Raw genomic sequence first — 11,444 nt, forward strand, 5'->3', positions numbered from 1 at the left:
TTGGTTACACTTCTTAGAGTGATAACAGTCAAGTTGTTGGCCAGCCTTGTAACCTGAGAATCCAAAGTTGGGGAGAAATTCTTGGGTATACATGTTATGTCTCTGCAAAATGAAACTGGTAATAAGAATACCTGGTACCTTCCTTCTTCAGAGTTCTGCTGCCCTCGAACATTAATCCATTTTACTGCCTGGGAGTTCCGATGTATTGCTGCTTAGCAGTACACAGATCTTTGCTTTTCCTTTCTCCCTCCGGAGCACTGCAGTAGGAGAAACGGAGTACACAAGGGTAGTGTTGACAGATCTGTTGTAGTGAGGCGAGTCTTTGGACTATGGCCTCCTCTGCCTCTGGGCAAACTTGGGAGGAAATTCTGTGTCACTACTTTCAGTCGGTCCTCTAATTTTGTGCCAAGGTATTACTGAACACAAGTGCACAAGCCAGAAGTAAGCCTGTAAAAAGGAAGGCTGTGTTCCAAGAATGCTACAGATGCCTGTGCTGATTTGACGCCTGTGCTGATGCCTCGTTCGAGACACGGTCATCGATGATGCATCTTCAGCATAATTCCATCACTTTGTCTCCTCCGTTCCTTCCCAGGAGAGCACACGGTTGATGGCATCTGCTCAGGGGTAGTCCTATTCGTGGCTAGAAATCTGCTGCTCTCGGCTCTTGTGGTGCTTCCATCTTTTCCTCTGTATTAAGTTTGGGACCAATTACTAATTGTTTACCGTCAGCATGTTCACGTTTGCATCAGTTTTATAAAATAAGGGCAAATGGCCACTGAGCTACATAGTGACGGAACAGACTGCATCAAACAGAGATGGCCGAAGTGTTGGTCAGTGGCCGGCCAGCCCCTGGATCACAGTGAGCGCTCATTCGTCAGTGATGGTTGGGGGCGTATCCAGATTAAAGAAGGTAACTAAGTGTGGGTCTTCATTCTTACATTTGCACGCTGTCAGATGAATGTCTGAGCACACACCTATAAGTGTATAGTAAGTTAAATACATGTTACTGTACTAAGGTAGCAGGTATATTATAAAAAGTTTTTTTTTTATGCTCCAAAACCAAAGTTTTTTATAAGGAGGATTTTTTTCCCCCAGCAAATATGTCGCTTCCCCCAGGGATAAATGCATGCTCTTTCAGAGAAACTTAAGCTAGTGGCATCATTAAATGATGCATGGAGGCATGGGTTTAAGAAAGCTGACCTAGTCATAATCTCACAGTTTGTGAGTTTGAGCCCAGCATCGGTCTCTGCAGTGATGGTACGGAGCCTTACTGGGAATCTGTGTCTCCTTCTCTCTAGCCCCTCCCCTGTTTGTGCGCGCTCGCTCTCTCAAAATAAACATTAAAAAATTTTTTAAAAGGCTGACCTAGGACCATTTTGGAAATGCTACATTTTCTCAAGTGTTTCCTCTGCTAAATTTTATTTGTCAGTTGTTGACTTGAAATTGTCCTCACCCCACTTCGGTGTATTATGAAGGAAAATGAAAAACAAAAGAAGCCCCTTGGATCATAGGCAGTCAGGCAAGGGAAGCAGGGATTAAAGATAAACCCAGGTACCATAGCTCTGGATAGGAGTCAGCAACAGATTTGCTGGTTGACTTTGGAAAGTTACTAACTTCTCTGAACTTCTGTTTTCTCCCTCTTAAGTGGGCTTGTGCAAGTTAACTGCGACTACGTTGAGTACATATAAGTTTATAGAACAATGCCTGGTGCACAGCAGACATGCAGTAAATGGTGATGGTTCGAATAAATGAATGCCTGCTATGTGCCTGGTGTCTGTGTGGGGGATACTATATTCAGTCTTGATAGTGACCCAGGGAAATAGGTGTTTTACGTGCGATGAGCCTGAGAAATTCATTGTCTTGGTCTGGATCATACCTCTGGGATTCAAATTTGGGTCAGGCTGAAGGTCCTAGCTTTGCATCACATCATGCTCCCTGGCCCAGGAGTGAGAGTACTTGTTCCACAGTGGGTGCTCAGCATCTATTTCTTTTCTTTTTCTTTTCTTTTTGTCATTCACTCAATTTATTTTTTTTTATTCTCAAGTTAGCTAACATACAGTGTGGTCTTGGCTTCAGGAGTAGATTCCCGTAATTCATCACTTCAGTATAACACCCAGTGCTCATCCAACAAGTGTCCTCTGTAATGTCCACTCCTGTACCCCCCAGCATGTGTTTCTTCCACAAATCACCTAGGTAAGTGGGAGAGTGCTTGTGAGTCCTTTGCAAGAGGAGTTAGCCCTTGTCTTTGTTTTGGAAGCATCAGGTGACCGTATTCCCCTCATGGCCTGACACCCATGCTGCCTTGAGCTCAATCCATGCATGCTTCTTGGGTTGCCAGCTGCCTTCCTAGACCACTTTGACCATGTGTGAGCCTTGGATCCTCCTCTGGCTATTGAGAAGAGGGCTGACAGTGAAGAAAACAGTCAGCAAAACTAAAAGGCAACCGACGGAAGGGGAGAAGATACTTGCAAATGACGTATTAGATAAAGGATTAGTATCCAAAATCTATAAAGACCTTACCAAACTCAACACCCCCAAAAAACCAAATAATCCAGTGACAAAGTAGGCAGAAGACATGAATAGACACTTCTCCAAAGAAGACATCCAGATGGCTAACAGACACATGAAAAGATGCTCAACATCACTCATCAGGGAAATACAAATCAAAAGCACAATGAGATACCACCTTACAGCTGTCAGAATGGCTAACATGAACAACTCAAGCAATAACGGATGTTGGTGAGAATGTGGAGAAAGGGGAACCCTTTTACACTGCTGGTGGGAATGCAAACTGGTGCAGCCGCTCTGGAAAAAGTATGGAGGTTCCTCAAAAAATTAAAAACAGAACTATCCTACAACCCAGCAATTGCACTGTTTATCCAAAGGATACCAAAATGCTGATTCGAAGGGGTACGTGCACCCCAATGTTTATAGCAGCACTATTGACAGTAGCCAAAGTATGGAAAGAACCCAAATGTCCATTGACAGATAAATGGATAAAGATGTGGTATATATATTTAATGGAATATTACTCAGTGATGAAAAAGAATGAAATCTTGCTATTCCCAACAACATGGATAGAACTAGAGTGTATTATGCTAAGCAAAATTAAGTCAGAAAAAGACAAATATCCCATGATTTTGCTCATGTGGAATTTAAGATATGAAACAGATGAACATAAGGGAAGGGAAGCAAAAATAATATAAAAACAGGGAAACAAACTGTAAGAGACTGCCAAGTACAGAGAACAAACTGAGGGTTGTTGGTGGGGTGTTGGGTGGGCGGGGGGAAGAGCTAAAGGGGTGATGGGCATTAAGGAGGACACTGGGTGTTATATGTAAGTGACTCACTTCTAGGAAGAAAAAAAAGGGCCGTGGGCCTGGTTAGTGATGATCAGAGTTGCACCCCTACTAAGTTATAGAGCTTAAGGATGTGGCTAATCTCCAGGATAGTGTGCTAGTCTCTACATCAGTGCCTAGGGGGTGGCCATCTGGAGGCTGAGGAAGGTCATTTCCCTGCATTTCTACTGCCTTTCTCCCTCTTCCCTCTCTTCTCCCACTGTGTTCACCAGTACCTTAAATTCTTTATATGGTGAATAATGCTTTTCAATCTTACTACTGAGGTTTAGAGGTAGATGCTTTCAGAAGCAAGGATTTGGTGTGCAAAGTGCCCATGTAGTCATATAGTCAGTGTCTAGACCTCTGGGAGACGCAAGTATGTGTGTGTGGTAGGCATAAGGGATGGACATGATGGCAAGCCTGGGGCTAGAGAAATGGGAGGAGGTAAGTGAGCATGATGTTTTCTCAGTTCTGTTGATATCACCTGGCCAGGTGTGAATTTTCAGAAGTTTTATATGAGATTTTATATGAGAATTGACACCAGTTTGTGCCGGGTGGGTGATCTGGTTCTACTGTGTGCTGTCCTGCCTGAATTGAATAGGATCCAGTTGTCTCTCAGCCCCTTTAAAAAAGCTGTTTATTAGCCCAAGGATCTTGTTAAAATACAGATCCTGGTACAGTTGGGTCAAGATTCTGCATTTCTAAGAGGTTCTCAGATGATGGTGATGTTCCAGGGTGCACGTGGTGTTCGTTGCTGAGGGTGGCAGTTGGATTTCAGTGTGCCTGCCAAGTGTGATCAGTGGTTAGTGCCAGTGGGGCTGTGCCTTCAGTGCCAGGCGATGATAGTTTTACTCGAGAAGATACGTGCCTCCTCCAGCACCCTGATAAAGGCTTTTCCGGGCTCTGCATGTTACCCCAACTCCGTGTAGAGGGTCGGCCTACATGTTTCTAATAGGTATTGGCAGTGCTTATATTTGGAGCCTCCTCGTTCTTTACCTTTTTCTCTCCTTAGTGATTCACCCATCATCTGTCATCACCAGCTCTTCAAAGACAGTTCACACGTTTTATGTGGAAGTGTAAATCACTGATAACTGACATTCCTCCTGAGAAGGCTGGTATCTTTGGTGGAACTAAGTTGTGGAACTTAAGGATCAAGTCTCAATTCAGCTGTGAGCTGGAGTTGAAAGTGTTTAGGAACACCTGCCTGGTATCAGTGAAGTACCCCGAGGCAGTGCCCAGCCTGGCCTACGTGAGGTGGCATCTGCTTTGCCGTGTCTTTTCGGGAGGGGACAGGGAGGAAGGAGAAATGGTTATTTCAGCCCTGTCTAGCAGTGGCTAGTAGCCGTTGTAAGCACCCCAGTTATGTATAACTTCATACTCATGCCTTCACATTCCCAGGATCCTGTTCTGATCTTGGATGCCACTTCAGTGGATGTTGGCTCTGATAATGTCACCTGAAGTTTCCTGGTCCCCCATCCTTGCTGATTGCTAAATAGCTCTCATTGTAACTTCACTGTGCTCAGGAAGCTGTGGTATTTTAAAAAAAACAGTCTGTCTTCTGTTCCCTCCCTTTCTCCTCCCCTCCCTCTCTTGGTTTCCTAAGTATGCACACCTGCCTTACTACCTATCCCTCCTTGCTCTTCGTACTGACCATAGATTAAAAAAAAAAAATTTTTTTTTCAATGAAATGTGAAGTTTTCCTCTGGTGAAATAAATTTCCATTTTGAATGTTCGGCATACAGCATGAATGTTTATTCACCTCTTAAGCTAGTACCACTCAGGACTGGGTGTTGTTGCAGAAACAGTTTAAAAGCCAGGTGGGCGCTGTCAGGTTGGGAGGAAAGCAAGTGGGTCGTTCTAGTGGATGATCACTCATCTGCCAGGACCTCTGAAAAGGAAGAGGTCAAAATTCAGTGTCCACTGTCCTGCCAGTGCCATCATAGATGGCTTTTCTTCCACAATGGCGATGTCGGAGGTGGTGTGTTGTAATGCGGGGAGGAGGCATTGGCCTTGGCGTGTGGACTGTGTGAGTTGATCTTGTCACCTAAAAGCCGAGCCTCGGTTTCCTTCTCTGCACCCCCCAGGTAAGTGCCATGCTCCCTGCCTACCTCATGTGGTTGGTGGGGGTACAGGGTGACACCGTGTTAGTTAGGGAAGTGCTTTGCAGGTTGTAATGTGCTTCCAAAGGCAGGTGTTGGCCCCCGTGACCAGGAACAAATGAATGGTTTGTTTTTATAAGCCAAGAAGGGATTCAGAACAAAAGCAAGAAATCTTTGCTTCACTGGCTGCAGAAGAGCCTATTCTGATGATAGCACTAATTCCTTTTGTTCACGAGGTGAAGTTATATAATAAAGGTATAATTTTATGCACTCACAGTGAGTGTTAGCTGCATTTTATGGTTAGGATATTGGGGTTCCCTGGGCCCCAAAGTTAGTGTGCTAGTTCTTGGAACATAGTGAGCGTGCTCTTGAAATACAAAGACTGTGTTCACCTCTCTTCTGAGCCACTTGGAAATCCCAGCCCAGTCTGCTCTCCTGCAGACATTTGGGAAGGAAGAATTAGAAGCTCTTTGCGAGGCAGTGGTAGGGGAAGAAAACTTCTCTTGTGTCACCCATAGGCTGAGCTCCATTTGGGACTCCATGGAGACTGAAGTGACCTGACTGGGGCAATGACTTACCATCGGCCTCTTCCCAAAGGACGTCCTGAAGAAACTTCCCCAGCGCCTGGCCATGCTGGTGGTACTGAGCCCCTGACAGCTTGATTCCAACATCAAAAGGGGCGTTGAACTAGGAGGAGGGGTGGGGAAGACCCAGGAAGTGTCAGAGGTCACACCCTCCCACCTCTGCCCCAAACACACAGGCCTCCCAAAGGATTTCCTGGGCTCTCCGGGTCTCATCACAGGGACAGGGAGGGAGGAGGGTGTGCGGGCCCAGCAGGTGCCAGTGAGAGGCTGCTCAGCCAGATTACTCGCCTTCTTAGGCCTGTTCTTCCCGCCCCTGCCATCTTCAGGAGACTTACCTTGTACTCTTTGCTTACCTCTAGTGAGGTTGCTCATAAAAGCTATGGGGTTCCCGAGATTGCTCCCACTCCCCCTTATAATTTTGGAAGACCTAAGTTTGAGGTTGCCAATGGTAGAATTTCAGACTCCAGTAGGGAGACCGGGAGGACAGTGGGTCTTGCCAGTGTCCTAGCAGTAGCCCGGGTGGTGGTCTCTGCCCCTCATCTGCCCCCACCTTCTCTCCCAGCCATTCTTCCTCTCTTGGGCATAGGTCTTTCCTTGTTCCATGGGAAGTTAGACAAGAAGCTGACCTTTGCCTGGAAAGATGCTCTGAGCCAAATGCCCCCTCTTTCTGTGCCTCTGTCTCTTCCCTTCTCCAGGGGAGCACCCTATTTTCCCAGCTCTGTCAGCACACTAGCAAATGATTTATTGAAGCTCAGCTTTGGGTAAATGGGGAAGAGCTCTGTTTGCAGCCACATCATGGATTCCCCTACTTAAGAGCAGACTGTATCCTTATCTCTGTTCCTCTAGTAGCTGCCTTGGTACCTGGCAACCTGCATGCTGGTCACCGAGATGTCTGAACAAGTCACTGAGGGGATCCTGGTGGTGGGAGGGAGCCTTTGGTCATTGGTCCTTCTGCCGCCTGCCCTGGAGCCTCGTCCGGTCCAGGGCTGCAGTGACGCCCAGCGTGGAGCCCCCTTGTCTCTGCCAGGCTGGCCAAGGCGTTGCCTCCGCGCCGGGTGCAGTCCTCCGGGCCTCTCTGCCAGCAGGTACCACCATCATTCTCATTTCACACATGAGCAGACGTGCTCCAAGAGGTTGTGAGAAAAACAATTAGCTGCTTGTTGAAAAAACTGACCTTCCTCGTCTCCACTGTGAAGGTGGAGAGAGTGGGGAAGGACATGATTGATATTTTAGGAAACTTTGGACCGTCTGTTCTCTCCCATGGGCAATTATTTCTTTCTCTTCCATCCTGTGGCTGACAGGTGACCTGAACAGACTTCTTGGGAACCACATGAGCATGGGTCTGGGGGCCTGCTGGCTGGCAGGGCACCCGGAACTGGGCGGCCACATGGCAACTGCTGATGGGGAGGTTTGCTTCTGGTGACTTGAAAAGGCCCATTTGGCCTCAGTGCCTCATGAGTTCTGTCAGGGATGGGGGGCGCCGGGGGAAAGGACAGGACTTGGTCTCAAAAGTCTTACGGCTCTGAAAGTCGATTCCGGGAGGAACGTGTCTGGGGGACGGTGGGGGCCCAGGATGGGACAGGTGGAGCCCCAGTGCAGGAGGGGCTCAGGCAGTAGGTCCAGAGCCCTGCAGCCAGGGATGCAGGCCTCCCCACCTCTGTCAGCTCCAGATTTCAGGTTCTAGTTGAGGCAGCACAGTCCACCTCTTCCAAGGCCAGCCTTTGTGGGAACTGGAAACTTCTGGTCATCCCATCTCTGCCTTGAGTCATCAAGCCACTGAAACCTCTTCCCTGTCTGAGCAAACTGAGCATTAGCCCGACTGGGGTGAGTATCAGCCACAGGGGCTGCCGATCTCACCAGGAAATTCCCCAGTTTGAGGATTTGTAGGAATCGAATGGGGCTCTCACATGTGGTGTGGAGGAGGCACCTGAGAGCACCCCTTGGTTCTGCTGAGGGTCTGAGAGCAGGGGTTGGGAGCTCATCCTTTTTTGCTAGAAGAAGCTGGCGGGAGGGAGGGAGGCCAAGGCAGGACACACTCCAGCTTCTCGGGCCAGAAGAGACCAGGGAAGGGCGTTCTTGGGTCACTGTGCATGCTCCGTTTGCCAGACCAGTGAGGGGAAAGGGGGCTTGGGAGCTGGAGTCAGCCGTGACTGCAGGTCCCGCCTCTGCCACACACTGGCTGTGGCGTGTCAGGCACGTGTGCTCACCTCTGAACTTCTTTTCCTCGTCTCTACCACAAGGGCAATAATGTCAGCCCTACTTACCTCACAGGTTGTTGTAGAGATTAAATGGTGTGCGATAAGGGAAAGACAGTTTGCAGATGAGATCCCGGTCAATAGACACAAGCAGTGCGATAATTAAAGACTCCCCCAGGGGAATTCTGGTTCCACTGCATGGAGGCATCTGTCATCTGAATGCTTGTCAGAACCATCGCCTTAACCACAGCCAGCCTTTCAGGAAAGTTGCATGGAGAACCCCTACAAAATCCCTTTACTCCCTCTCTGTCCTCATGTTCTCTTTATTTCCAAGCTTGCTCCTCACCTCGGGCAGGATTTGTCGGAGCCATGATAAGCCCCACCGATCCTGTCATTGTCTACAGATGGGGGTTGGTGAGGGGCCACCAGAGATGGGCTGGTGGTAGCTGGCCTGTCCAGGGTGCCATCTGCATACGCTCCAGCCCCAGGAAAGGCTGGAGAGGCCCAGAGGCCACGAGTTTTCTGTGGGGAAATGCCTTCAGTCCATGACCAGCCGACTCTCCCTGGCTGTCTGTCTTGGCAACATGCGTGCTGGCTCCCCTTTGAAATCATCTGGTGTCAGCTAGCACCCCTGCTGTCCTGCTCATGGCTCCGGTCCCTGTCCCATTCTGTTGTAGCAAAGTCCTTTCTCTTAGACATTTGCCTCCTGATGGGAAAAGACCTGGAGCCAGTTCAGGGTCAACTGTTTTGTGCTATTTTACATTTCTTAAGTAGTCGGTAGGTGGATCCCCGTTCATAGCCTGCCCTCCTCCTCCCTCCTCCCGTCCACTGCCACAAAAGCATAAAACTGCAGAGGAACCAACCCGGATTTCTAGTTCATCCTGTGCCCCTTCCACTTGACTTGTGTCTTCTGGGTGGATCAAGCCTTCTAGAGCTCGGGGCTGCAGTTTGGCTGGTGGCTTCTTGGATTCCTTTCTCTGCTGGAAAGAGGTATTCTCTTTTTAGGGCCCCAACCCTCTCCCTCTCCCCCGTATACTTCTGGAAGCAGAGTGAGGTGTGAACCTATGGTCAGACCCAGATTCCTCCTTTGTGCTCTTGGAGGTAGCTGAAGCCCAGAGAGTTTGAGCCACTGCCCAGGTCACACAGCTGGCAGCTACATGGCAAGGCTGGGATGAGATACCCCAATTCGAATGTGGGGCTTTGTGGGGAGACATCTTACCTGTACTTTCTGGTGTTCGGGGCTCAGGAAGCTGGAGCCTGCCATGGCCAAGTCTGCCCACAGCACGCTGAAGAGCAGCAGGCTGCACACGGTCCCCGGGGAGGGCATGGTGTCAGGTGGACCTGGAGGACAGATGGTCTCCAGGCAGTGGGCCCTCCCCTGTCTCCCTGTGCCCCAGATCAGGTGGCCCTGGGATGTCACTGCAGAGTAGAGAAGCTCTTCCTACCCCTGAGAGAGGGGCTCCCTCTGTTCACTGTCGCCAGGTAGAAGCGAATTAAAGGATGTGTGCCCTCTATTCCCAGGCTGTTGAGCAGTGAGACTCCCCATGTTTGTCCTGGGCCCCAGGGAGCTTGTGCTGAATTTCTTAATGAAGGATCATGAAGCTGGGCCAGCAGAGTCCCTGGGGGATACAGGGGCTTGGGGGGCTCCAGCCGCCCCACGTTGTGCAGCCTCCCCTTTGTTCATTTGGGCCCGTGAATGGCCAGCAGTCACAGTAAATTAAACCCATAAACCCACACACGAAGAGTAGAGAGAGAGTACCTACCTGGGGTTCCTGGTGGAAGTGGTGCCCGGTAGCTGTCTGGTCCTTATGTAGGAAGCCCTGTGTTTGTTTTAAACTAGCAACCTCTTCCTAACTTCCTGTGGCTGCTTTACATTCTTTGGGAACTCATATGCTTGTGTCCTCTGGGTAGAAATCAGCAGTGGAGGTCACATGCTTCGAGAGATTGCTGCGTTGGCACCTGCTCCAGCTGTCACCAAGTGGTCCCAACTCTGGTTCAGGTGGGAGGGGGGAGGCGGTTCAGGGGTCCAGGTCAGCTTTGCTGTTCTCTGCTGCTCTGCATACTCCCCTTCTGAAATTCCTCTTCTTCCTGGCTAGAATGAGGTGATGGTTACCAGATTTTTAAGAGTTTTTCCAGCCCCAACATGTTATTTTCTGTGACTGATGCTGCTTTGGCTTCCACAAACCTCTGGAGCTCATGGGGATCCTGACTCTGGAAAGTTTCACGCTTCCCCAAGCAGGGAAGTGCCATGATAGAATGAGGAGTCTGCTGGGAGGGACGGTGACACAGGCTCCTGACCGTCCTTTCAGAGGAGGCGGCATGAGGATCGTTTCCAGAATGCGTCGGTTTGCCTTGGTGTTTCCTGACATCTTGCCTTGTCTCCCTTCCCCTAGCCAGGTTCTGAGAGGGAACAGACTGGCCCTGGAGGTAGAAGAGCTATGGCCCAGTGCTGGCACAGGTGACTACTCCCAGGGTGATGGGCCCCGGGCAGATGACTAGTAATCTGCCTTGTGTCAGAGCCGCTCCTCAGAGTGGCTTTGAGGATGACATGAGGTGATGGATGTGAAATCTTCTGAGGTGTCATGCACATGACTGCCCCTTCTGTTCTGGCCAGTGGGATTTGCAAGTGTATGCTGTAGTCACACATTCTTGGATGAGGAGTTAATTAACATCACAGGGGAATCCTTCCCTGTCTGGAGAGCTTCATCTAACTGGATGCCCAGGCAGTGACTCCTAAGGGCTAAATGAGTTGCCTCCACAGAAATTGTAGCATTTCTGAGCAGGAACTCTCTTCGTGCTGGGGCTCAGGGGCTCAGAGCTGGGAGATCAGGAAGGGCTCCTTGAAAGAGGCAGAAGGTGAAAATGGAAGGGAGGGCATCACCTGGTGTGAGCAAAGGTGAACAGAAGGCATGGGTGTATGTAGAGCGTTTGGGGTAAAGATTAGAAAGTTGGCTGCCTTGGATAAGGGTGTCTGTGGGCGGGGGGAAGGGTGTCATCAGGAGAGGCCTAGAAGATGGTTCTGGGTCAGGTTATACACGGCCTTGAAGGCCTTGCTAGCTCAAGGAATTTGGGCGTTTTCTGCAAGAGAGAGGCCCCGGAAGGTTCTTGAACAGAGGAGTGACAGGATTGTAGAATACAAGAGTTGGGAAGACCTTGAAGAGCTGGGAGGCTGAGCTTTGATTTCACTGGAAGGAACACTGAACACCAAAAAGGCCCCAGTCCCCTCAA

General features: G+C 49.4%; 1 protein-coding gene across 7 annotated transcripts; it reads right to left on the bottom strand.

The window, feature by feature from the left end:
• Nucleotides 1–5,064: 5,064 nt before the first annotated feature.
• On the bottom strand, nucleotides 5,065–10,467 carry GHRL (ghrelin and obestatin prepropeptide). 7 transcript variants are annotated; one of them, XM_045493783.1, is made up of 6 exons: nucleotides 9,980–10,467; nucleotides 9,436–9,557; nucleotides 9,080–9,196; nucleotides 6,016–6,124; nucleotides 5,830–5,872; nucleotides 5,065–5,226 (listed from the first exon to the last, which is right to left on the bottom strand). In XM_045493783.1, exons 2-6 carry the CDS (start codon nucleotides 9,541–9,543, stop codon nucleotides 5,211–5,213), a joined length of 393 nt encoding a protein of 130 aa, XP_045349739.1. In that variant the 5' UTR covers nucleotides 9,544–9,557; nucleotides 9,980–10,467; the 3' UTR covers nucleotides 5,065–5,210. The 7 variants fall into 7 exon arrangements, 6 of the variants coding, with proteins under 6 accessions (XP_045349739.1, XP_045349741.1, XP_045349740.1 ...); XR_006716029.1 differs by having other exon boundaries at nucleotides 5,830–6,124; XM_045493785.1 differs by lacking the exon at nucleotides 5,830–5,872 and having other exon boundaries at nucleotides 9,080–9,193.
• Nucleotides 10,468–11,444: the final 977 nt, after the last annotated feature.

This window comes from Leopardus geoffroyi, chromosome A2 (assembly GCF_018350155.1).
Source record: "Leopardus geoffroyi isolate Oge1 chromosome A2, O.geoffroyi_Oge1_pat1.0, whole genome shotgun sequence".
Classification (NCBI taxonomy): Eukaryota; Metazoa; Chordata; class Mammalia; order Carnivora; family Felidae; genus Leopardus; species Leopardus geoffroyi.